This window comes from Sprattus sprattus (assembly GCF_963457725.1).
Source record: "Sprattus sprattus genome assembly, chromosome: 17".
Classification (NCBI taxonomy): Eukaryota; Metazoa; Chordata; class Actinopteri; order Clupeiformes; family Clupeidae; genus Sprattus; species Sprattus sprattus.
This window is the reverse complement of record NC_137915.1, coordinates 15,786,376-15,811,196: the sequence shown is the minus strand read 5'-3', so window position 1 is coordinate 15,811,196 and position 24,821 is coordinate 15,786,376. Positions and strand designations below refer to the sequence as shown.

At 44.2% G+C, this 24,821-nt stretch overlaps 1 protein-coding gene across 1 annotated transcript in view; it reads left to right on the top strand.

The window, feature by feature from the left end:
* Positions 1–24,097, top strand: part of jph1a (junctophilin 1a) — a 42,853-nt gene extending 18,756 nt beyond the window's left edge. Inside the window, exons 4-7 of the mRNA XM_080855587.1 lie at positions 8,951–9,069; positions 20,474–21,204; positions 22,031–22,127; positions 22,638–24,097. Coding sequence (XP_080711713.1) covers positions 8,951–9,069; positions 20,474–21,204; positions 22,031–22,111 — 931 coding nt within the window. The 3' untranslated portion in view covers positions 22,112–22,127; positions 22,638–24,097. The remainder of the gene's footprint in view (positions 1–8,950; positions 9,070–20,473; positions 21,205–22,030; positions 22,128–22,637) is intronic.
* The last annotated feature ends 724 nt before the right edge of the window (positions 24,098–24,821 follow it).

The following is a 24,821-nucleotide window of genomic DNA, read 5'->3' as shown; positions in this document are numbered from 1 at the left end:
GGACTAATCCATGGTGAAATGTCACTACTCTGGATATTTTCTGGGTTTTCACGACAGTCGCAGAATGAAACATCTGTCTGTACCAGGGGGCTTTAAGCTGCTATACCTCCCTTGACCTTTGACCTTGACACTGTCCACTAGCAACAGTCAGAAACTTCATTCTGCTGTAGACAAAACTTATGGTCACTAAATCATTGGTCTCATGCACTGCAACCTGGTGACATGCACTGACAGTCACTGTGAGACTTTTGACCTGTGGTGCATTGAAATAGGCAGCCAAGGTGAACATTCCAGGTGAATTTGTCTTCTTTAAACTTTGAAATTTGTTAAACGTTTTTGTGTAAACGTTAAAAATTGTTCGTTTTAAACAGTCACCCTTAGTTCAGCGTCCATGTTTGTTAGTCAAAAGCTTCTTCCTCAGAGCGCTTGTGTTTGCAAACATTCGCAGTGAACTCAAAGAGCGCACCTCTGCTGTGAGCACACACAGGCCAGATCCTTTCCAGAGATGGAGCATTATTTTCTGGTCTCTCGGACTTCAGGAGCTGTCCCTGTTCTGTGCATGGATAATAGATTGACAGCAGCACAGCAAAAATGCTGAGTGCATTCTTCTGTGACTTAAAAAAGCCCCCCGAGAGACTCGGTGTAGGAGCACGCCGGGCACGACTTTATTGTTCCTCTAATTTTACCTTAGCTGTTCTTTGTTCTGCTGCCTGCCAAGCCTATTCATTACCTATGAAAAGCTCCACTGCTCCCTGTGGGACCCCTTAAGGTAGACTGGCCTCGGTCCAGCGCTCATGCCGCCGTCTCCAGCACACGGCCCTCCACAGAGCTGCTCATTGCTAACGTTACAGGAGCTCAAAGCCCCTTTTCATACGCTGAGGTCAACCAGAATTCAGTTCATTCAGCTTTCAAGCACAGCTGCCATGCTTAAAGGCATTCCCGAGCCTTGGGCTGGGTTTGTGACAGGCAGCACCTCCTACAAGCTAGTAGGGTACATCAATGTGCAGCGACATTCATTTGTAAATTAATAAATTCTTGTCATCCGCTGCACAAATTATTGTGGCATAATTTGGTTGGTGTTTGTTTTGTTGGTAGTCAGTAAAGGTGTTAGTCATGCTTAAGTAATCCTGAATGAGCAGGGGCCTGAAACCCAATCGCAAGCGGAGCACGGAGAGACAAGGGCGCAGCAGTCGTGCTAATTGTGTAGAATTTTGCTATGTGTTGGGCCACATATAACCAAGTAAGTAATTACTGAGGATTGAGATCATCCCTTTGGATTGTACACCCTGTGTATGCTTGAGAGTGTGTTTGTGTTCGTGTGTGTGTGTGTGTGTGTGTGTGTTGGTGTGTGTGTTAGAGTTCCAGATATGGATCTGAATAATGACTTACAGGATCACTATTACATTATTTGTGGCCTCCTTGATACCTACTGAGTCATGACAGTCCACATGTCAAATGTGTTGTTGGAAACGGATGATCGTCTTGATCGTTACGATGACTGTTCCTATTATCAGATTATTCCCAGCAGCACAGTGTGCTCTTCCAGTCAGTCCGTTCTCTCCGCTCTCGCCAGTGTCCGCTCTCGTCATCTGAACTATTGAAGCAAAGAGACCAAACCACTCGACTGTAATAGCAAGCTGTCTCCCACTGTCACAGCCTATGTATTGGAATTAGAATTCAACTTCTGCTCAAAGAGGTGACTCAGTTTTTGTCCTCATAATGCCAATTGGTACTCACATGCACAGCATTTTTAGACAATCGCCCCAGTTTTTCGTGATTTTTCATGATTCTGCATATTTTGCTAATTTACCACATAAATTGTGCATAAAATTGCAGAAAATATGTGAAATTGTGAAACTCTTCTTCAGGGCCTCCTGATGGTGGTGTCTCAATCACCACCACTGCTTCATGTCACACGACTGATGACCGCGGTGAAGTTAGCTTCATATATGACATTAACCTGAATGTGCATTAACAACATAGCTGGAGATTTTTAAATGAACTAATTGCACATTGTTTTGTTATGCCTTGTATTTAGTAGTGAAACTGTAAATAGTGTTTAAACATGACATAAAGCCTAAGGTGTGGTGAAGTAAGGCCGGGAATAGTCAACATTGTGAAATCAGATAAGATCTAAAATGAGTGCATGAAATGCACACTAACAAACAAAATAGGTAACCTAATCTATCTGATCCTGTGAAAATCAAGTGTTTAACCTTGTTAACATGTCCATATGGTGTTTTTGTATATGATACACATTAGATCAGGAACCAAACAAGGGGTCAGCGCCAGGGCTGAGTATTTCCACCTTGGAACCCGTACCAAAACACAGAATCAGACAGCCTGGTCATATGTCACAAACCAGTCCCGTCAAGTTGCCTGTCAGGTGGGAGGGGTTTCAAAACATTTCTCCCTAACGGCACATCTTGAGATTTATCATTTCAATCAAGTCAGAGCTGGTGAATCGAACAAAAGCGCATGTAACATTAGCAACACATGTTTGATTGGCAGGTAGATAGAGGCGGGGCTAATTTGCATATTTGTATATCAGCAAATTCCAAAGGAGGTAAAGGTGTAGAGCTACATCATTCATCTAAGTCATTTTAAAGCCACAAAGGGATTTTTTTCACCAAAAATCCGACTGATGCAAGCAGTTTATCACCCCCAAAGTTCTTGAGTTATGGGGTAAGTGTTTTACCCCAAATTGGGATGCAGATTTATGTCTTTACATTCCTCTGTTCAGGTTCTCATCCCCCTCTCCTTTTAAATGTGAAACCATCGTGCCAACGCCTCGTGCAGGGGGGCAGTGGGTTCTCTGTAGATTGGATGGGCTGGGGTTGAAGGTCACATGTGAGGTTGAGATTCGATCTGGCATGCTGAGGAGCCGGAGTGGATATCCAGTCTCCTCATGGCCCAAACCTGGCCCAGTTCCGGGCCAGCTGTGTCCGCACGTGTGACAGGTGTGCCTCAAATAGGTCATCAGGCCCGGAGCAGAGATCACTGTCAAAGCTGCAGAGTAGGGCTGCTGAGCACTGGGCTGACACAGAAATGTGGTTGCATGCTAGGGGTGGGTATTGCCAAAGAAGTCACGATTCGATTCGTATCACGATTCACATGCCACGATGCGATTCTATCACGATGCATCGCGATACTTGAATTATTGCGATGCATTGCGATGCATTGCGAATTTTCACTGAACACTGTTAGAAAAAAATGAAGCCATTACCAGTGGCTGACTGGCTGTGTATGATCTGGATAGTGTGTTCAATTGATAACTCAAAGCAACTCAGTTCATACATAGCTGTATTTATTTAAACGACTTTTGGAGGTTACTTAACACAAATATTATTATTACTGGATACACTGCATGTTTTGTTTATGAGTCATTCATAAACAAAACATGCAGTATCGCGTGGCCGGAAATGCTTGATGTTCGCCAACCAAATTCATGCAATTAAAAAAAAAAAAAAAAAAAAAATTTTTTTTTTTTTTTTTTTTTAATTAATAATCGATACTTGCCGTCAACAATCGATGCAGTAGATCGTGAAAATTAGAATCGCGATGCATCGTCATGACGATTATTTGGCACACCCCTATTGCATGCTGGGAAGGGTGGTGGGGGGCAGGGGTAGTGGCTGGAGAGCTGGTGTCGAAATTTAAGCAGTCAGTAAAATTAGAGGGAGGGGTGGGTGATGGGGGGCGGGGGGTAATTAGAGGCATGCTATGGTTTTAAATACCCTAAAGTCTATTGGGCCAGAGAGACAGTGCAAGAGATAGACAGACAGACAGAGAGAGAGAGAGAGAGAGATAGTGACAGAGTACAAAAAGAGTGAAAGAAGGAGAATTAATGCAATCTCCAGGGAGGTGAAAGAGTCGTTAATTGACAGGGCACATTTCAAGGTATTAATCACATGCACCACTGGGGCTAGAGCTCTATTGCAGCCCTTTAATATACCTGGGCAGGGACAAGAAGGGCAGCTCTGTCTAGTCTAATCTCTCCTCACCATGCAGTCTCATAGACATAGTTCACAGACCTCCCTCACTACTCTCACAGTCTCTCACAACTTAATTGCCTCACCATCCATACACCATACACTTACTCTTTAGACTCTCTTTATGAGTGACCTCATACTTCACAGACTTCACAGGCTTAGTTACCTCAACATCTACAGACCTAGTTACCTCAACATCTACAGTCTTAGTTACCTCAACATCTACAGTCTTAGTTACATCAACATCTATAGACTTAGTAACCACAACATAGACTTAGTTACCTCAACATCTACAGACTTATGTTACCTCAACATCTACAGGCTTAGTTACCTCACTCGCAATGTAGTTGCTTCACAGTCTCCAGACTGTCTGAGTCTGGGCACTGTGTAATAAGCCTCCTCACTCATAGCAGAAGTACAGGAGTGAATGGCATCCCATGGCCAGTAAATGCGTGACTGACCGACTACAGATATGTTGACAGAGGCGCCAGCTTTTTCTCAGAGCGTGTTAGAATGGTGTGAAATAGTAGAAACTCTTTGAAGGATTTGTGCCTGGAACCTGCACCTGACGCCACGGTCACGGCTCCTCCGACTCCGACTTCCTGCCTCGAAGTGCAGACACCCCAGGCACAAAAGACGTCCCGTCTGGGAGCTCGGAAAATTTGCATCACTTCCTGTCCAGCCAAAGGTCACAGTCTATAGCCTGTGCATTCCATCACATGTCCATGGAGACAGAAAAAGGACACTTGTGTCTTAGTGTGGTAATATGTGTGTGTCATACTTAACAGTGTCCTTCTGTGTAGTCAAGTGTGTGTGTGTGTGTGTGTGTGTGTGTGTGTGTGTGTGTGTGTGTGTGTGTGTGTGTGTGTGTGTGTGTGTGTTAACTGTGTGACAGGTCAGCAGCTCACCCCGTGCCGTCAGCACTGTAACTCTCCTCTCTCCCCGCCATCGTGTTTATTCCCTGGCGATGTCTTATTCTGTCCATGGCGATGTTTCATTTCGTACCCGGCGAAGACTTATTTCGGGTCCGCCCGGCCGGGCTCTCCCTGAGCATATGGCCACTCATGCATTTTTAATCCCTGCCCACCCCCCACACTCCACCCTGCCACCCCTCTCCTGCCCCGCCAAGCGTCCCTGAAACAGGCCGTCTCTGTGTGCGGGGCCCCTGACAGAGTGATAAACACACACATCCATCAGTCTGGGTGCGACTGTGACAGGGGCCAGCGGCCGCAACTAAAACAGGCTGCCCATGAAAAAAAAAGAAGAAGAGGATATTTCTGTGTTAAGCTCCGGCCAGGCTGATACGGATACCAGCTGGACTCTCTGAGGCTTTTTTTCCTCTGAGTGCAGTATCCTGCTTTCATCCTTTTTTTTCCACATCTCTTCTCTACTCCTGCTAGAAACTCATCTTCTAACCTCAGCTCACCCTTTGCCTCTCCTCTTCTCTACTCTCCACTCACTACACTAATTACTTCTTTCCTTTTCTCTCCTCTCCTCCTTTCCTCTCCTCCTCTCTTCTTTCCTCTCCTCTTATCCTCTTCTCTTCTCTCCTCTTCTCCTCTACTCACTTCCTCTCCTCTGCTCTCCTCCTCTCCTCTCCTCTCCTTTCCTCTCCTCTTCTCCTATTCTCTCCTCTACTCACTTCTTCTCCTCTGCTCTGCTCTGCTCTCCTCTCCTCTCCTCTCCTTTCCTCTCCTCTTCTCCTCTTCTCTCCTCTACTCACTTCTTCTCCTCTGCTCTGCTCTGCTCTGCTCTCCTCTCCTCTCCTGTCCTCTCTCCTCTCCTCTCCTCTCCTCTCATTTTCTCCTGGCCAATCCTCTTTTCCTCTATTCTTTCCGCTGGTTTCTCCTTTGCTCCTCCTCTCCTCCCCACTTATCTCCTCGTCTAATCTAATCTACTCTACTCACCTCTCCTTACATATGTTGTCTCTCCATTCCCCTCCTAAATGTTCCTCTTTATATTCTCCTCTATACTCCACTCTCCCTTTCTGTGATCTCCTCTTCTCTCCTCTACTATCTAATCTCTACTCTTCTCTCATTTCATCTCCTCTCCTCCTTACCGCACTTGTCCTCCCCTCTCTGCCACTCTTTGGGGTGAGTACCTCTAACAGCACAGAAAAATGAAAGAGAGAGCTTTAATCTCCTGCGTTTGATGGAATTTACATTTTGTCCTTTTTTGATGCTGTGTTGTGTAATTAGTTCAGCTGGAGTAAGCCCGGCAAAAAGAGAGAAATAAAAATCCCTCATTCCCCTGTAATGCGTGGCACATAACCCAATAAGCCTCTTTCTCTCACTCTCTCTTTCTTTCTTTTTCTCTATCTCTGGGAAGAGGGGGATGGAACATTATTTTGTGTGTGTGTGTGTGTGTGTGAGTATGTGTGTGTGTGTGTGGCTTGCAGGGGATTTGTGAACCAGGTCACCCCTCACAGTTCCTGTGTGCCTAGTAAAGCCACCTTCTCTTATGTCAGCGTGGACTCCGCAGTGCTGGCTAGCGCTGCTATGCTAACTCTCAGTGTCATGTTGGCAGCACTCTCTCTGTTTAGTGGAAGTCAAGAGGCCATGTTTGACCCCGAGAGGCCCTCATCGCCACAGTCTGGTAGTTTATGTTTTGGCCGAACACGTTTGATTCTCTGCCAGCGTAAGGTTTGTCTGTAATTGAGTAGTTATTATGATTATGATCCTCATGTGTACAACAAGCAGAGGCAGAAATAAAAGCTCTGTTTCACTGTTTTACAAAATACCTTGTTTTGTATATCTCTTTATAGGGTTAGTTAAATTGATAATTCATTGTTAATATAAGGTGGAATTGACAGTTGTGTCTTTGAACGGCATAGAGACACTAGCTGTTGAGTCTGTGGACACAACACAGGTCAGCATAGTTTATAGTTCCCTGCTGGTGCTGCTTTTCGTCCATGTTAATGGCGTTTAAGTCAATGCATGTGTGGCAGAAATACAGTGTCATCACCTTTTGAGGAAACACTCAGCGTCTGTGAACATTGCTTTAGAAGGCAGCAGTACACATGCCCCAGTGCGTTATTCCACCATGATGGTAATTATTGGAATACTGTTAACAATGTGGCAAAAGCAGGCTTTTCCTTACATTGTAGTGTCCATATTGTACTGTCATAGCTCTGAGTAGCATTAAAATAGTAGCGTAATACATATTACGGTGAGCTGCTGTCTGTCCTGCTGTGTGTGTCAGTGCTGGGTGTGTATGTGTCAGTGCTGGGTGTGTGTGTGTGTCAGTGCTGGGTGTGTGTGTGTCAGTGCTGGGTGTGTGTGTGTCAGTGCTTTGGCTGCTGCTGGGTGTGTGTCAGTGCTGTGCGGAGTGGGAGCTGTGGCCTCTAGACTGGATTAAGCGCTTTGTCGGATCCTCTCCTTCCCATCCGTTTGGAAAAGTAGGATTGTGTTTTGATAGAAGGGCGGGGGTCAGCACGGAGCATGACCTGGCTGTTGTGCTGTGAATGCATGTACGAACACTTATGCACACACACATACACACCCACACACACATGCACACATACATGCGCATACACACACCACACATTCACTCACACACATGCACAAAAGTGGTATGCAGAGCACACAGATGGTCAGTATATGCCTACAACACATAAATATGCAGCAAATATGCAGCAACATACACAGAGCTACACACGTGCACACACACACACACACACACACACACACACACACACACACACACACACACAGTACATATACTCATTTATATATTGTGCACACACATACATAGACAGACACATGCATGCATACACACACATACACACGCATACCACACGCACACGCACACGCACACGCACACGCACACGCACACGCACACGCACACACACACACACAGACATTCACAGACATCCAGCAGTTGTATAGAGCAATAGCCAGTGAACAGCAAACATATGATCAACTATAAACAACCACCATGTATCATACACCAGCCGAGGTAGGCATAAGCACTGTTACATAACATAAGCCTTTGAACAAGCCCTGCATATCGCTGCTGGCCTGATGATCCCGGGGCTCATCACATATGTCACATGTTGCACTTGGTTATTGTCTGTTTTGTCCGTTCGTGATCGCTCTGTGCTGCGGATTTAAATACGTACAGACATACTGGCTGCTTAAGGGCCCATGCAGGTGTATCGCGGGTGACATAATCTTGGCTGCCAAAGTGCTGGCCTACTAAATTCTGCATTGGAGCTAGAGGGGGAAGGGGGGGGGGGGTTGCTGAGTTCTGAGGTGCTGCATCAGCACTTGCTGAACAAAGATGAGCTTCTTTTTCTTTTCTTTTTTTTTCACAGTTTTAGCTTTGTGTCTTTATTCCCTCAGTTCATGGAACCTGCGCCTTACTGATTCAGTTAATTCCTAAGAGTCATGGATACTCTCTTTATACCTTGGAGTTCACCACTGCAAAGTCTTAAACTAGTGGTTGTTTCAGAATATGTCATTCTTTGTTCTGGGCACACAGCTGTATGTGTTATATCTATATATGTATATATCTACTGCCTGAACGAAATGCATCTCTTCAGATGCAAAGGTGGTGCTTTACTTCACTGTTTTTTTTTTCATTATCTCCTAAAACAGACATGCAGACATAAATGCTAAGTCTGCTATCCTATGGCTACCCTTTGCAAAATATCCCAATGGTCCTCAGGGTTTAAACATTGCTGCACACTTAATGTTTCTTATGAGACTGTAAGAGGATTTGTAGTATGAGTGTGAAGTATCTCATGAAGTCACGCCACTGTTTATTACATTTCTGTATCATTACATATGAACTGATGCTAATCCTCTCTCTCCTTCTGTCTCTCTTTCTGCATCTGTCTGTGTGTGTGTGTGTGTGCGTGTGTGTGCGTGTGTCTGTGTCTGTGTCTGTGTCTGTGTGCGTGTGCGTGTGCGTGTGCGTGTGCGTGTCTGTGTGTGTGTGTGTGCTCTTCTCCACAGGACCTCTCATGCCCGTACCAAGAGTGAGGCAGCTGACCAGTCAGCTCTAGCAGCCCTCCATGACTCAGACCTCGCTAGAACGGTGGCCAGCGAGCTCTCACCAAGCTTCCTTCAGCCAGGTAACTACTAAACTACTACAGGACACAGGAGGATACACCACACCGGCACAACACAAAATCTGCACCACAAGATCTGCACACACACAACACAAGATCTGCACACCACAACACAAGATCTGCACACACACAACACAAGATCTGCACACACACAACACAAGATCTGCACACACACAACACAAGATCTGCACACACACAACACAAGATCTGCACACCACAACACAAGATCTGCACACCACAACACAAGATCTGCACACACACAACACAAGATCTGCACAACAAAACGCAACACAAGATCTGCACACCACAACATAAGATCTGCACAACAAAACGCAACACAAGATCTGCACACCACAACGCAAGATCTGCACAACACATCTCAAGATCTGCATATTGCTCAAAATCTGTATAATATAATCAGAATCTGCACAAGGCAACTCAAGATAGCATGAGATCTGCACAATATGTGCATTATATAGCACAAGATGTGCATTATATAGCACAAGATGTGCATTAGATAGCACAAGATCTGCACAAGGATCTGCATAAGATCAGCACAATATCTGCACAAGATCTGAATACGATAGCACAAGATGTGGGTACAACTGCAGCTTTGAAACAGACCAGGCCCTGATTTGGCCCTACTGTACCCTTGGATCCCAGCCGGACCCATGCCAGATCAGAGCCTGATGTGTTCCAGAACCGCCTCCTATTCAGGCGTGTCATAAAGATCCCATATGACCCTCTGTAGCGCGTAAAGGGAAGCTGTCAAGTTTACACGGTCCTCTCAGTGAGCTGCCAGTTTGTCCAGTCTTCACCCTGAAGTGTTTTACCTCAGTGAAGTGGTCATGATATAACTCACTTCATCTACACTAAATACAGCAGCGCAAGTCACACAACTCACCCAGCACCCTCTTTAGACTCCATGCTTCCGAAAGTGTTCCTATAATGTTGTAACAAGTAAATACAGCATATGTCGTTTCATTATCAATAAACAAATTCCTCTCAGCTGGATCAGTTACCCTTGCTGAACTACTGCATTCTTTTTTAAGAAGTGCCAAAGAGAAATTGTACAACCCACATACTGTGGTGCTTGTTTTGAATATGTTAATGTTCTATATTTTTGAAGTATCTTCTACAAGTCATTTTGGATAAAAGTGCCCATTAAATACTAGCTCTACCCTTTTAGAGGCAGCGTGGGGTTAAAGAGGTGGTTCTTTACCAGCCTCTTAGAGGCAGCGTGGGGTTAAAGAGACAGGTCTCCTGTAGCCCTTGCCTCAGGCACTTGGCACTGAGTGTTGTGTTTGTAAACCTCAGACAGGGTGAAGAAAGCTGAGTGGTGTTTGACATCATCACACGGCCCCTGCTCCTGCTCCTGCTCCTGCTCCCTCTAAACAAGGCTCCTTTATACAGCTCAGCTAATGGGAGCTCAGATAGTGGGGACGTGGAATGGGCTCAGGGTTCGGCCCAGTTTAGACCCTCAGATAGTGGGGACGTGGAATGGGCTAAGGGTGGAATGGGCTCAGGGTGGAATGGGCTCAGGGTGGAATGGGCTCAGGGTTCGGACCACTTTAGACTCTCAGATAGTAGGGGACGTGGAATGGGCTCAGGGTGGAATGGGCCCAGGGTTCGGCCCAGTTTAGACCCAGAGACACTCCAGAGTAAGGTCCTGCTCAGGCACTGCTCACACAAGCTGAAGAGTCAATAACCACCTTCAGCACTGAACAGAAGAAAGTTCTTTATAGTCAATGTGCCTGTTGCAGAGATTTTATGCAAATTGTTTTCTGTGCAGGTCAATTTGCAGAAAATGTTGGTGTAAAGCTACAAGGATCTACTTGTATAACAGTACTGTTAACAGTATCAGTGAAATAGTTAACATTAATACAACCGACTGTAATAACTCAGACGCAGTACTGCAGATTATGGCCCTGTCTTCATCTGTGTCCTAAGCGTTAAATTGTCAGGAGGTTAATATAGTTTGTTGTTTGAGACCAAACTTAAAAACTTCATAAACCTGTGTGTGTGTGTGTGTGTGTGTGTGTGTGTGAGAGCTGTAGACGTGGTTAAGTGTGTGTGAGCTTCAGTCGTGCATGAGCGGTCTTGCCTGATAAAAAACCCAAGGCGCTGACCTGAACCCACGTCACTACACCCGCGGGTGAGAGACGCCAGGAGAGGGAATGTGAGGCACGCCAGCACAGCAGAGCAGCTCAGTACACACACTCACTTTCAGATAAGGGCCCCGGGCCCCTTGGGCCACGTCAACAACCCGTTATTGGCTCACCAGAACACCTGCTAGGGCGCTGCTGAGGCTCGTTAGTGGACTGAGTTATGGGGGTGTGGGGGAGGGGCCGACTCCACCACTCTAAAGTCACAGGAGAGTGTGGTGGTGTTTTTGCCAAGAAAGCAGCTGAATATCAGAGCCGGTTGGAGCTCTGTTTCCCTGTATAGGAAAGGTCTTTGTAACTAGACTGTAGCCCTTACAATGAAGGGAATTCACCCACTTTTAATATGAAAACACATCCTCCCATCTCCTCCCCTATCTCTCTCTTTCTTTCTTTCTCTCTCTCTCCTCCCCTTCTCTCTCCCTCTGTCCCTCCCTCTCTCTCTGTCTCTCTCTCCCTCCCCCCTCTCTCTGTCTCTCTCTCCCTCCCTCTTTCTCTCAATATCTCTCCCTCTCTCTCCCTTTCTGTCTCTCTCTGTCTCTGATATCCTCTCTCTTACTCCCTGTGTCGGAAGCCAAACCAATAAACAGTCTCAAGAATATAACTTACACAAATTATGTGCACAAGGTCTACGAGAAAACACTTTTGTGACATTTGAGACCTTTAACTGAATGCAAAACCATTATTGTTTCCATAATATTTGTTAGTCTTTAGTCATCATATGAAGCTTAAATTCACCCAACTGCAGGTCTTCAAAACAGTAAATCAGAGTCTCTGGTGTGAGGTTGCTGGTGTGGAATACACACTCGTTCTCCTCCCACGCTGAAAAGCCCTTGTGAGTTTTCCGGGAGAGAGAAACGTTAGAGCGGCTCTGCACAGTTCTGTTTCTATGGCTACAGTGAAGGGCTCTAAGTGAGCGTGGCACAAACAAAGTGTTGAGGAAGACTCGACTGGTAGGTATTCCCCCCATCGCCCATGTTGTGACCGGAGCCACTGGAACTCAAAGAGCCACGGTTTTCACTGATGACTCAGGCCTGTGGAGTTCAGTTATACTCTATGGCTACCAAGTGCTTTTGAAGTTCTCAGACTTGCACTATCAGTGAAATTTGCCAGATCAGCAAGAGGAACGCCTGGAAGTGTGTCTGTTACAACTGCATTCCCACACAATGTAATCATGGCAGTGTTTCACGACTGTTTAAACTTACTGGCTGATGCTGGTTTACCTGAACAGTCTGTCAAACACCATTTTTACATGCTAGGAAAAGATGATGAAAATAAAATAAAATGTGGTCAGTTGATAACATACTGCGCATAGCCAGCAGGCTAACCCCTAGCAGCTCTTAGTCTCTGCTTGAAAGCACAGTGGCGTCGCGGCCCATGTGTTAGTCTGAAGTGGCTCGTTGCCAAGCCGTGCCAGAAGAGCGGGTGAGTAATACATGGACAATGAGGTGCCGTTGGACAGATGCCCTGAGCATGAACAAGAGACCCAGAGGGCAGAGACGGCTTGTTGTTTGTGGTTTGGAAAACAGGCAGTAATGTTTCCTAGCACACCACACACACGTCCTCTTTTCACACACCTAGGGCCCTTTGGAAGTGTCATGGATTACACTGGGGTTTAATGAGTTTGTAATAACCTGGATGGATGGTAGCAGTGTGATATTCATTTTTTTCCCTCATACATTTCTGTAGGTTAAGGACATTGTATTGTCCCTTCAGCTGTGTGTTTAACTGTGGTTATAAATCTAGATATAAAGTGAAGTGTGAGCTTTGGTCAAGAAGTGCTGATCCAGTCTGTTACCAAAAGAACTTCATAAGCTTCAGAGAATAGCTGAGATAGTCCTGGTCCAAGTATTTCAGTACTAGTCTTAGTATGTGTATCTGAATCATGGTCATGTTCTGGCTTCTTCTCTATTTTGTGTAAACACCCCCTATCCGACACCCTCTATTCCTATGCTTGCTGTAGACATATAGAGAACAGATATCTTTAGCTGTGTGTCCTTAGATATGCATATGTAAGTCCTTATAGATAGATATACATAGGCTGGAGAAAAAAACCTTCAACAATGCCTTGCATCTATGATTGTGAATAGGTACTGAAATTCATAAACTTGAAAATATTTTTTCCTTTTTACCCTCAAAAAAAATGTTCTTTGACTTGACAGTCAGTTGCTGGGTGTTTATTTTAACGAAAGAAAAGACCACAATGCTGTCCAAAGCTCACAGGAGAAGCTCTTTTAGTCTACAAATGAGAGGTGATGCAAGTGCCTGAAAGCCGACGGCCTACTGTGTGAAAATAAACCTGGCTGAACCTCCCGCATAATCTGAACGGCGTCTCGACCATCTCCACTACAAAGAGTTGGCCCTTGTGCAGCTCACTGTACTCTTCCAAGAGCAACAAAATGCCCCTTCAAAAAGAGGGGCAGCCTCTGCTTGTGCTGTCAATGGCATTTCAGTCTTACATTGGATTATCACAGCAAATGGGTGCGCGATGTCCAAACAGGCCAGTAAGAGAAGACACGTGGCGTAAGTTAGCCTACTGCTGACACTGAAATAGGCCTGACCCACATCCAGCCCAGGACTACATCCTGGGCTCAACTGAACTCTTGGGCACCATGTTGAAAAATTGGAAAGATTGAAATTCTTCCAGAAGTCTAATGACTTTGAGAAGGATTTGGTCTAGATCTGGTATGGCTCTGGAAGCAGAGCGGCCTCAGCTTAGCTCTGGACTATTACCTTGTCTTATTTATGAAGCTCTTAGAGGTGAAATAGGTGTCTTATTTATGAAGCTCTTACAGGTGTAGTGAGTGTCTTATTAATGAAGCTCTTACAGGTGTAGTAAGTGTCTTATGTTTGATGCTCTTGAAGGTGAAGGTGTCTTTTTTGTTGTTGTGAGCAACTATAATGTCTCTAACAACATCATTCTGAGGAACAATTGTCACTGTGTCTCCTATGCATCTTACATTTTTTGGTGTTTTTTTATGTTAATTTAGAGGGGCCTGAAATGTGAACAAATGCACAAAAACAGGGCTGAAACTGGATGCACAAAAAGCACAGACATATTGGGAAACGCTGTTAATTCCTCATCCCTTTCAAGAAACGCCAGACTCAGACGTGTGCGTTGCAATACGTTGATCCAACAGATGACGGAGTGGAGGAGTCTGACGCTAGGGGTTGTGTAGATAACAGAGACGTTATAGTGAGATTGACAGGTCAACAAACCAATCATGCCATTAGCGAGCTGTTGACCTTGTGGGTAGTAGCATGCTAACATTTGATAGTTGGCTCAGACACCTTGCAAATCCCTGCAAAAAAAAGTAAAACAAACTGCTTTTAGGTACAAATACGAAACATTTTCGACTTTCGCCACAAGCAACACAACGCAACGGAACACAACGGAGCCATAATTCAGTTCGGCAAGCGGATGACGAAACCCCTTTCAAAGTGAATGGGGATACGATAACGGATCAGCGCATTGCAGCGCACATGTCTGAGTCAAGCATAACTATAAGTCATGGAGCATTTATATTAAAAAAAAAATGTTTGACAACAAAGGCTACTCATTACAGCTTAGCCTCCTTAAGTGTGGTCTGTGTTTAAATTAAAAGCAATGGCTAATGGCTAATTGATAGCAGACCTGGACTGGATCTGAACTAGGTTTCTGTGTAGACAGTGACCTTTCTGAGGCAATGCTGTGTGTGTGCTTGTTCCCATGCGCCCCCAGTGTGAATGGCAGCCCATGGCCACGCTGAGGTTTATAGAGAGATGTTAATCAGGCTATATTTGGCCTAAATGTGTCCTTACTGGGCCAGCCCTGGAGACATAGCTGGGATGGCGGAGCAGAGGCCTGGAGGGCCTGAGCTCTGGGCCTCGACTGACTGATTGACTGACTCACTGCAGCTGTCCATTCCTTCAGCCGAGGCCATATGCACACACACACACACACGCGCGCGCGCACACACACGTATGCATGTACGTACAGGCATACACACATATATGCATGCATGTTCATACTCCCACACACACACTTGCGTACACACAGACAAATGGATAGAAAGACATACACATTCTCTCTGTCAAACACCCAAATATTCGGACACACACGTGTATGGGGAGTACATACATGACAAGCACACATTAACACAGGTTTACACATACACACACACACTCACAAACTCACAAACACACACACATGTACACGGACACACACACACACATAAAGAGCGGTAAAGACATTACATTAGCAGAGCCAGGCCGAAGTTAGTTAGTGAAAGGTTTGGTTAAAGGCAATCAAAAGCATTGTTGAGCAATCCCTTTAATCTGAATGTCAGACGATTGCATTGTAAAATGATGGTAGAAGTGGGTACTGTAAGAAGTGGGTACTGGATAGTGTGTGCCAGGAATAAACCTTAGTGCTTCTTCTATTGTTAAAAACAATTACATTTGTTGACACATAACTGTAGCTTGTTAGACCTGTTTTAAAAAATGCCCTAGCCATATCCCTTCAAACTGACTTATATTGTTAATCAGGGTATGTGATTTTGAGCCTGTAAAAAAGAAAGTGTTTTGCTTACTTATATTCCACCATGATAAGCTAAGGTTATTTTTGTTGAGATCAATATAGCTCATCTCACATCCATTCTGAAGACTTTATTTAGGTCTAGAATGTGAACATGTGATTATTTTCACTTTAATAGGCAAATCCGTCTAATGGAATACATTTGCAACTTCAGAGGCGGGTACTGAGAGTAAAAATTTATAGCAGGCTATGTCTTACATCTTGCTGAAATGGTGGATGCTTCGGCAGACATTCTGGCTCTTGCTGCAATGCTACTTGTTGGAGCAAAAGAGGTCAGCTCAATTTCCTATGGAAATAAAAGTTTTTGAATGGAAAATCAAGTTTACTTAGTAGGCTACTAGCATTGCTCAAATATTGTGTGGTGATGCAAAAGAATGATCTCAACCTTTACTGTAACAGCCTATTAGGTTTGTTTCAGATAACTAGTGTTCAATATGAATAAGGCTAGATTGAGATCTTTTCCTTGCCCTTTTTTACTTATTATTTAATTATTCTGGCCATTAAACTGTATGCTACCCCAGCAGAGCCGAAATGAAAGTGAGTGAAAGCCTGTTTAGCTGAGCATTTGATAAACAGGAGAGAGTGGACATTAAAGCTATACAGACATTAATTTGCTTAACACAAGGCTACTGGTGACTGAATGTGTAGATAAACTGACAATATGGGGCTTCCCAGAGACAGGGAAAGAAACTGATGTGTGAAAACACAAGAACACTAGTGACCTGTAGCCTACATGAATAGGGAATGCATAAAACATTGGAGGTTGCGAGCTAAGTTTATGTTGATGAATTTTAACACCTGGACCAACCTGAATGCAATATTTTTCGATATTTCATTGCAACCAAGAACAAATATTACAGCATTTCTTCTTCTGCCTTAGTCGAATACTTCAATGTGTGAATACAAATAACAAGAAATCTCAAAGGGTATTAATATCATGGATGACATTTAATTCAAGTCAGACAAATTAGATTGCCTCTTATCTGACCTCTGGGATATTGTATGATGTATGCATGTGTGTACATATACAGATACATGTCAAATCAAACTCTGGACCCCTTGGGCACTTGGACCCGTATATGGTTGGGGTTGTACCACATGCGCCACAGCTCCCCTGATGTCATTTGAACAAAGACATGACTCACAGACACCATAGACTATGAACATTTCTACAGGCAGCGCAGTGCAGAATAACAGCGATAGGGATAGTGACCAACTTTGAGCCTAGTTTAGTCTGTGTGCCACATGTCTGTCTTTAACCCAGAGCTTTATCTATCGCATACAGTATCATTGGAGGGTATTAAACAGTGGATGCCTCTCAGAGAGCACATTTAAGGAGATTAATAGCTTCATACATTATTACCATGACCTCACATCACATGTCACAGCATGTGAGCCAGTCTCTCATTTGTTTTTCTCCGAGGGCCTATTCAAAACGAATGCAGAGGGATAACAATGTAAATGAAAAAAATAAGGGCAGGCAGGGCACGGGCCAATCTGCATGAGGAGTGTATGCTGGGCTGGGCTGGTTTTTGTTACCCCCCACCCTCCTGTACTCGAGTGTTGCCGTATGTAGTCTGTAATACCCATAAACAAAAGGGATCGTTTTTTGTCCCATCTGCCCTTGTGTTGCAATCAGCTAAGACTTCCATGTATCGCTACTGAGGCTGAAGAGGGTTGTGTAATATTTAGAATGGTCTAAGGGTGACCGTGTGAATGGAGTACTGTAAAAGTAGGCCGACTATTTTAAATAATAAGGCATATTTAGCTGATGTGTTCAAGAGCTCTTCATCCCACTTCATCTGAAGTAGCCTTAATTTCACTACGTCAGTGTTTTTTAAATGTAAATAGATATATCTGCATGTTACTTAATCTTAAGTGCATCTTCTGACAGCATGTGCTTATATAGAAAAGTAATTAAGTACATACAGCATAACAGCATTTATCATAGCCCTTGCTCACTGCAACAGATGCAAAGATTGATTGACTCACTGTTGGAGCTCAGTGGTTTTTCATCACATATATACTTGTTCTAGGAGAACCATCGTAATGTAAAGGTTGATAGTGTTGTGCTCTGGTTATTTCACTTATGAAACTTGGTTATGAATGGAAGCGCCACACGTAGCCTATTGTGCCACAGTGCAGTAGCAGGAGTATATAATGTGAGTTATATTTGCTGTTGTTCTCCACCCCTGTCTCATTTGACTGCCCTGCCCTGTCTACTCTGTGTGGCGACGCCAGCGCGCCAGCCACATTTCTAAGGGCAACAGATGCGCCTCCTTTTCATAACTCCCCGAGCCGTTGTTTGTTAGGCCCCTGCCTCCACCTCACCTCTCCGCCACCTCCCCAATCCGACCTCACTTTGGACGGATCGCGCTCATTACGGCCATTCATCCGAAATTAAGGTCAGCAAGGGTGAGATGCTCTAAAGGATTTAAACGGGCCAATCTATCATACCAGCTCCCAATACTCCTCTCCCTCCCCCACCCCTGGCCGTTCGCGTGCCCACTGGAGCAGTAAGCAGAACTGGGATTATCCTCAACGGGGCTGGCCTCCACGCCAGGAAACAAAAGCATGTATTCTTGCATGAATCCCCTGCCGTGTAACAGAGGGTGCGCTTTACGATAATGCACAACCTGCCCCTAATAACCAAACAGAGGCAAATATGTGCCATGCCCAGGTTATGACAGCTAGATGTGAATCAGAAGCTCCCCCAGTGTCTCTTTTCTCTCCATGATATGTGGCGGTTATCTTCACAGATATTGCTTGGCACTCCACTCCCAAACACTTGCAGTGCAGTTTATCGTAAATCTTTAATGGATTCAGAGTTATTGTTGTGATTTTATGAATCTGTGTGGTTTGGTGATGCTAGTTTTACTGGCCCTTGTGGGGAAGCAGCCATCACCCACCAGATGAGATACACACACTGCAGTGTCATTAAAGGAGGCTCAGACATTTTGAAAATGTGGACTTAGTTGTTTTATGGGCCATTCTACCCCCTGGTGAGAGACGGCGCAAAAGAAACATTGAAATGTTTGAGATGCAAGGGAATGCTGCAAGAATGTGCGATATAAAGATTTTACTAACCTCTCCCGAATTCTGTCCAGCTTTAGTTTGGGATCTTCTCACTAAGCTGCAGCAGTTAAAGACCATAAGATATTGTAGTTATGTGAGCTTGTTTTTCTGATGCAGCCTGTTAGGCAACGTTGAAACACTGAGATGCAACAGAATACTCAAACCAGGATGTCAGAAATGATATCTTCTGAATACAGCATACAGCATATTGATTTGTCTTGAATATTTTGAGATACTATCTAATTATGTTATTCTTGCACTCCTACCTGTCATATACATCTAGCCAATAGTTTGTGTCTCATTTGTATGGCTAGTTCAACTTAAGACATTGTTTCATTGAAGATAAGTGTTAGGAAAAATGACTTTACCAGGCGTGGGGGCCTCTTATCAAGATTAAGACAGAAGTTATGTTCACTTGATACTTTAAGTTCTGTCAACAGTAGGATTCTTTCACCCCCTTTGAAGTTAGCTAGCTGCTATCAGTGATCAGTGAGTTATAAAGTCACGTCCACAATTAAAATGATTTGGGTTCAAGTGATCAGTAGTCAACAGACTTCTTGGAAAGACCCGTTTTGCAAATTCAGGAGTGTTTGTACCCCACAGGATTGGCATTAGGATCAGCAATGCAGTGTCATCATTTAATTGACTTTGATTCTTCAATGCTATGGCATGCCCGTCTGTTCATGAAGGCCGAAATAGAGAGGCCAAAGCTTGTTCAGTTTTTTTTAACATGTTCGCCTTGAACTGTTGCCTTGAAGGTGCCTATACAATTTTAGCATTGTCATCTCTAATTTGAGAAAACATAAAAAGTTATTTTCATATGGCACGGGTTAGTTTTAATTCCGCTCTGTACCCAATAAAATCTATTCTCAGTTCCTTAACAGATAGTAGCCCATCTGCCCGTGTTATTAATCAAAGAGTCAGGGTATCTCTGAAGCACTCTGAAGTGTGAGTGTGTGTGTGTGTGTGTTTCATAAAATATTGATCATATGTTTATTTTAGGGGAGAGATTAAAAAAGCAGCTCCTCTCTAGTTAATGTGGTAGCGCAGTGAATCCATAGTTTCATCTTTTAAATGCATTTCATGACTGCGCTTCGCTTAGCTGAGCGCAGGCGATTCCATCTCTTCTACTCCAGGCCAAACACATCTCAAGAAGATCAAAGTCACTCCACGTCTGCGTTGTGTAATTTAAGACTGAGGGTTCATGCAGATTTGATTGAAAAGAGGAAGGCCTAGGGGGACATTGCTGGGATACTGATGAAGAGATGCTCACATTATCTTACTTACTTAAAGCCTGGAGCGTGAGAGGCTGGCTGGGCCGGGGCTGTCATCAGTGGGAATAGTAGCAAGCTCCTGTCCCGCTAATCTACGTTCTTGGACAGTGTGTGAGAAGCGCGGATTACATGTCTTGGCTTCCACTGATGGATCTGTAATCTCTTGTGTCACTGCGTGCTCAAACATGGCAGCCTGATATTTTGGTTGGTGTGTAAATGTGTGTTCTCTCTCTCTCTCTCTCTCTCTCTCTCTCTCTCTCTCTCTCTCTCTCTCTCTCTCTCTCTCTCTCTCTGTCTGTCTCTCTCTGTCTGTCTCAAAGGCCTTGACTACATCAAGCAGAGGTTTGCCGAGCCTGAGGAGACTCCTGTAGAGGTGCCAGAGGAGAAGCCGAAACCAGAGTCTGAGACCAAGGACAAGGACAGCCCACATTTCTACCCCAAAGGCACCACCCCTGCACACTCCCCTGCCCAGAGCCCTGGCGGCACGCCGCCCCCCTCACCCACCAAGAAAGCCTCCCAGCTCTCCAACAGCAGCGTGGCACGCAAGATCAGCAAAGACGAGAGTGCCAGCGCCAGCCGCAAGATCAGCAAAGACCAGAGCGCCATCCGCAAGATCAGCAAGGACGAGAGAGCCGCCACCTCCGATGCCGCCAAACCCGCTCTTCCTGCAGCTCACGTGTCCTTCCATGCCCAGCATGATGAAGCGCCCCCCAAACCGCCCAAGAAGGCCGATTCCGAACCGGTCAGGCAGGGTAACGGATTGCTGCACCGCCAACATCAGTACCACAGCTACTACGTGAAGACGCCAGTCAAGGCGGCACCGCCCCCTGAGGAGCCTGAAGACGAGGAGCCGGAGGAGCCCACGCAGATGGAGCTGGCGCGCTCTCCCCCGCCCCCTAAGCTCAAAACGCCCACACCCAAACCAGCCACGCCTGGTCCCACTGGTGCTGCCGGTGCCGTGGTCAAGCATGAGCTGAAACCCAAGCCAAAGAGCCTATCAGAAACCAAGAAAGCCAGCATGGAGATTCCTGACAGTGTAGAGGAAGAGTCAGTAAGTACCCCACCGTTCCTTTACTCCTAGTCCCATCATCAATGGAGTCATGCTCTCAGAATCTATTTGACATAATGTATATTACACTTAAGGGGGAGTAATTCATTGTGTATATCGTCCTTAAGGGGGATTCATTTATACATTTAATCGATACTTTTGTTCTCTTGGAGCTGAATCTATTATCTTAGCGTTCCTAGCTTTCGTCTCAACAGGATCTAGGAGAAATGTGCCTTATCTCGTCAGACAAGAGACGACAGGTTTACACCCCAGCTGTGTGTCTCCCACACATCTGTCTGTGGTGGTCCAGAGAACATGATTAGCTGTATGCTAACGCCTGAAACGAGATCAATGGCCGTGCTCTGAGGCTTGACTTGAGATGATTAGATAATATCTCACATCAGTGCCATCTTTTAGGAGTGGCTATAATGTTACCAGCAAAGTTGGTACAATTATTATATCCTTGTACATCAGCAGGTGTGTTAATGGGGTGAGCAGCTCATCTGTCAAAAAAGTGGCAATTGATTTCATATTTATTTGTAGATGTGGTAGCTAGTTTTTTACCTCCCACATTGAATAAGATACTGCATCATGGGAAACGCAAGTGAAATTACATCAGTAGGTGTGAAAGAGAATGAGTAGTACTGAAGTAATACCAGTGAAGGAGTAGGCTCAGCCATATTTGTGAGAGAAGGCCTGATTTAGTTAAAATAAATACTGAGTTTATATTATCTAGAGATACTAGACAAAAAAGCATATGTATGGCACTGTAGCTGTGTTTTTTTCTATGCCTTTTGACATTTTGTCTTTTGTTTTTTTTACATTACAGGGTCCTAATTCCATATTGGTTGCCATGGTTATGCTTTTGAATATTGGCCTTGCTATTATTTTTGTCCATTTCCTGACATGAAACACCGGAATCTGAGGTATGCTAATGAGTCATTTTATGTATATTTTGTCAACCATAGAACAAAAGAATGTCAACCATTATTGACATTCAACACAATCCTCTCTTATGTTAAGTCTAGTTCAGTCAAAATACTATTAACCTTACTGCTCCTTAGCATTCAAAGATTGAGACAGTTGAGACTTGCTAGGCTTACTCTTAACTGGCCCCTACACTAACCAGTCACCAGTTAGTCTTCACTATGTCTTGACTAGTCTTCCCCAATGGTGACTACCATAGTGGAATGTGGACTACATGAGAGGGGCAATGATTACTGCATTAAAACCATTTGAAATATCTATATCAATCCAAATGTCTTCTGAAGGTGGAAAAGTACTGTCTCAAATGTACTGTCTGGTTGGCAAAACCCACTGTAGGCAAATACTTTATAGCATTCTTTTTCTATGTCTTTATAGTCTTCCAAAGTCACATCTGTCCCAGCGAGACTAATATGTGCCTAACCTTCTTAATTTTATCCTGACCCCTTTAGTGGAGTAATGAAAACCGTTGCAGTTGCGTCGGCGGCCTTTAAAGAAACAAAATGGCGTTGCGCGACTGGCCAAAGGAGCTTTGGAATGAGCGTAGACCACTGGAGATACATGAGACGTGGAACATCCAGCGAAGAGACTGTTCGGCTTCCTGCCTGATGATTTGAGGTTCTTTGGGGGTCCTGTGAAAGCTGGAGTGAGAGTAAACAATTATGTTGGGATGAAGAAATATAAACCCAGTTGTATTTATATGAAGAAAAAAAATGAATAAAACTATTAAAAAATAATATAAAAATTGAGTTAAATCTGCTGATCTAAGCCCAAACCTCTGAAGTGTATGGCTTCCCAATCTTTCCTCGCACCCAGGGAATAAGAGAGAGAGAAGGAGAGAGGGGGGAGGGAGAGAGAGAGAGAGAGAGAGAGAGAGAGAGAGAGATATAGACTAAACTGGAAACGTTCAGAGATGCACTTTGAAACTGACGGGAGCCAACAGCTGCCTTACTATTTTACCATCTGACGTTTTAGTGGGGAGGTGTCCACACTCGGCTGCCAGAGGAACGCGTACAGGGGACATTGTTGCCACGGGATTGCGTTCCAGCCAATCCCCCCAGAGGAAACTGTATGCAAGATGGGCGGCGTGTCACACACACATACACACACACACACATACACACACACACACACACACACACACAGATATATACACGCACACACATGCGTGCGCACACACACACACACACACACACACACACACAAACAAACAAACAAACAAACAAACACACACACACACACACATGCTAACACATATGCACCAGTCTTATATTGTCAGCTAGCGTTGCCGCAAATTTCACCTAGCATCTCAATAACACGCAGCATAGGAGGGTTCCTTTGGTTTCTTTGACAACATCCCCTTCCAACCCCTTGCATGGTACTGTTTTCATTCTTCTGTTTTCCTCTGTTGGGTTTGTTTTGTTTTGTTTGTTTTGTTTCTTGTTGTAGTTTATTTCTTCATGTTTTGATTTGTATTGGCAAATTCGAGGGAAAAAAAAACAAACACCACATGTAAAGGATTCACTACCTTTATCAGATGTCCTTCCCTCCTTGGTTTGTTTTTGTTTGGTATCACAACAACCTTCACAAAGAGACGATATTCTAATTTTGAGAGACGTGCAATATGTTTTATTTTTTTAAAGATGGATTATATATTTTGCCAACTAAAGGTTTGTAGTCTGTTCATGATTTGAACTGTTGTAGAAGTCATATTGGTGTAATTTGTTTTAAATCATACAACTAGAATGAGATGCTGTGCTCTGACTTCAAAGGGAAACTGGTTTGGATTGACTGTACTGGTTTTGTAGTTGTGCGAATCGACACTGTTTCAGCACACAAGGTTAAACCCAACACCATAGAGCTGAATTTTAAGTCTTATCAATAGAAATAAAGATACATGTTATTTATTACATTTTGAGAATCAAATAAATGATGTCATGGTATTTATAACCAAAACATAGACAGTTTTGCATGAGATTGTTGTCTTTATCTGCCTCTGATGTGGAGCTGTGGGAGTGGATTATTAGTGAATTATCGATAGCGTGAAACCTCTTTTTTTGTCGAGGGCCTCTGCTTGCTTGCAAATATCTGTGGGAATAAGTGTCAGTGCACTTGGGTAGACCCAAAGAAAAAAGTGTGTGTGTGTGTGTGTGTGTGTGTGTGTGTGTGTGTGTGTGTGTGTGTGTGTGTGTGTGTGTGTGTGTGTGTGTGTGTGTGTGTGTGTGTGTGTGTGTGTGTGTGTGTGTGTGTGTGTGTGTGTGTGTGTGTGTGTGTGTGTGTGTGTGGTGTGTGTGATTTGATCAGGTAGAGCCAGGGAAGATATCATACTCAAGGGTAAGAGTGTTGCCTTTTAAAGTCTTTAACAGTTAAACTGTTTACCTCAAATTTAGAAGAGGATGAGAAAGAAAGAGAAAAAGCCTCAAAAGTAAAGAAGTCTTGTCTTAACCCGTAGTGTGGAAATGGACTGTTACAACAAGTAGAGACATTTTTTTCTTTTTTTTCGCTCTCTCTTGCCGTGTTAATGTTTGTTTTTGGCGTATTCTTTGTTGCAGGTGCAGCTTGATGTTTTTTTTTTTTTTTTTTAATTAAAAAGATACCATTTTCTGTATGTTATCACTTCAAAACATTAATTTATT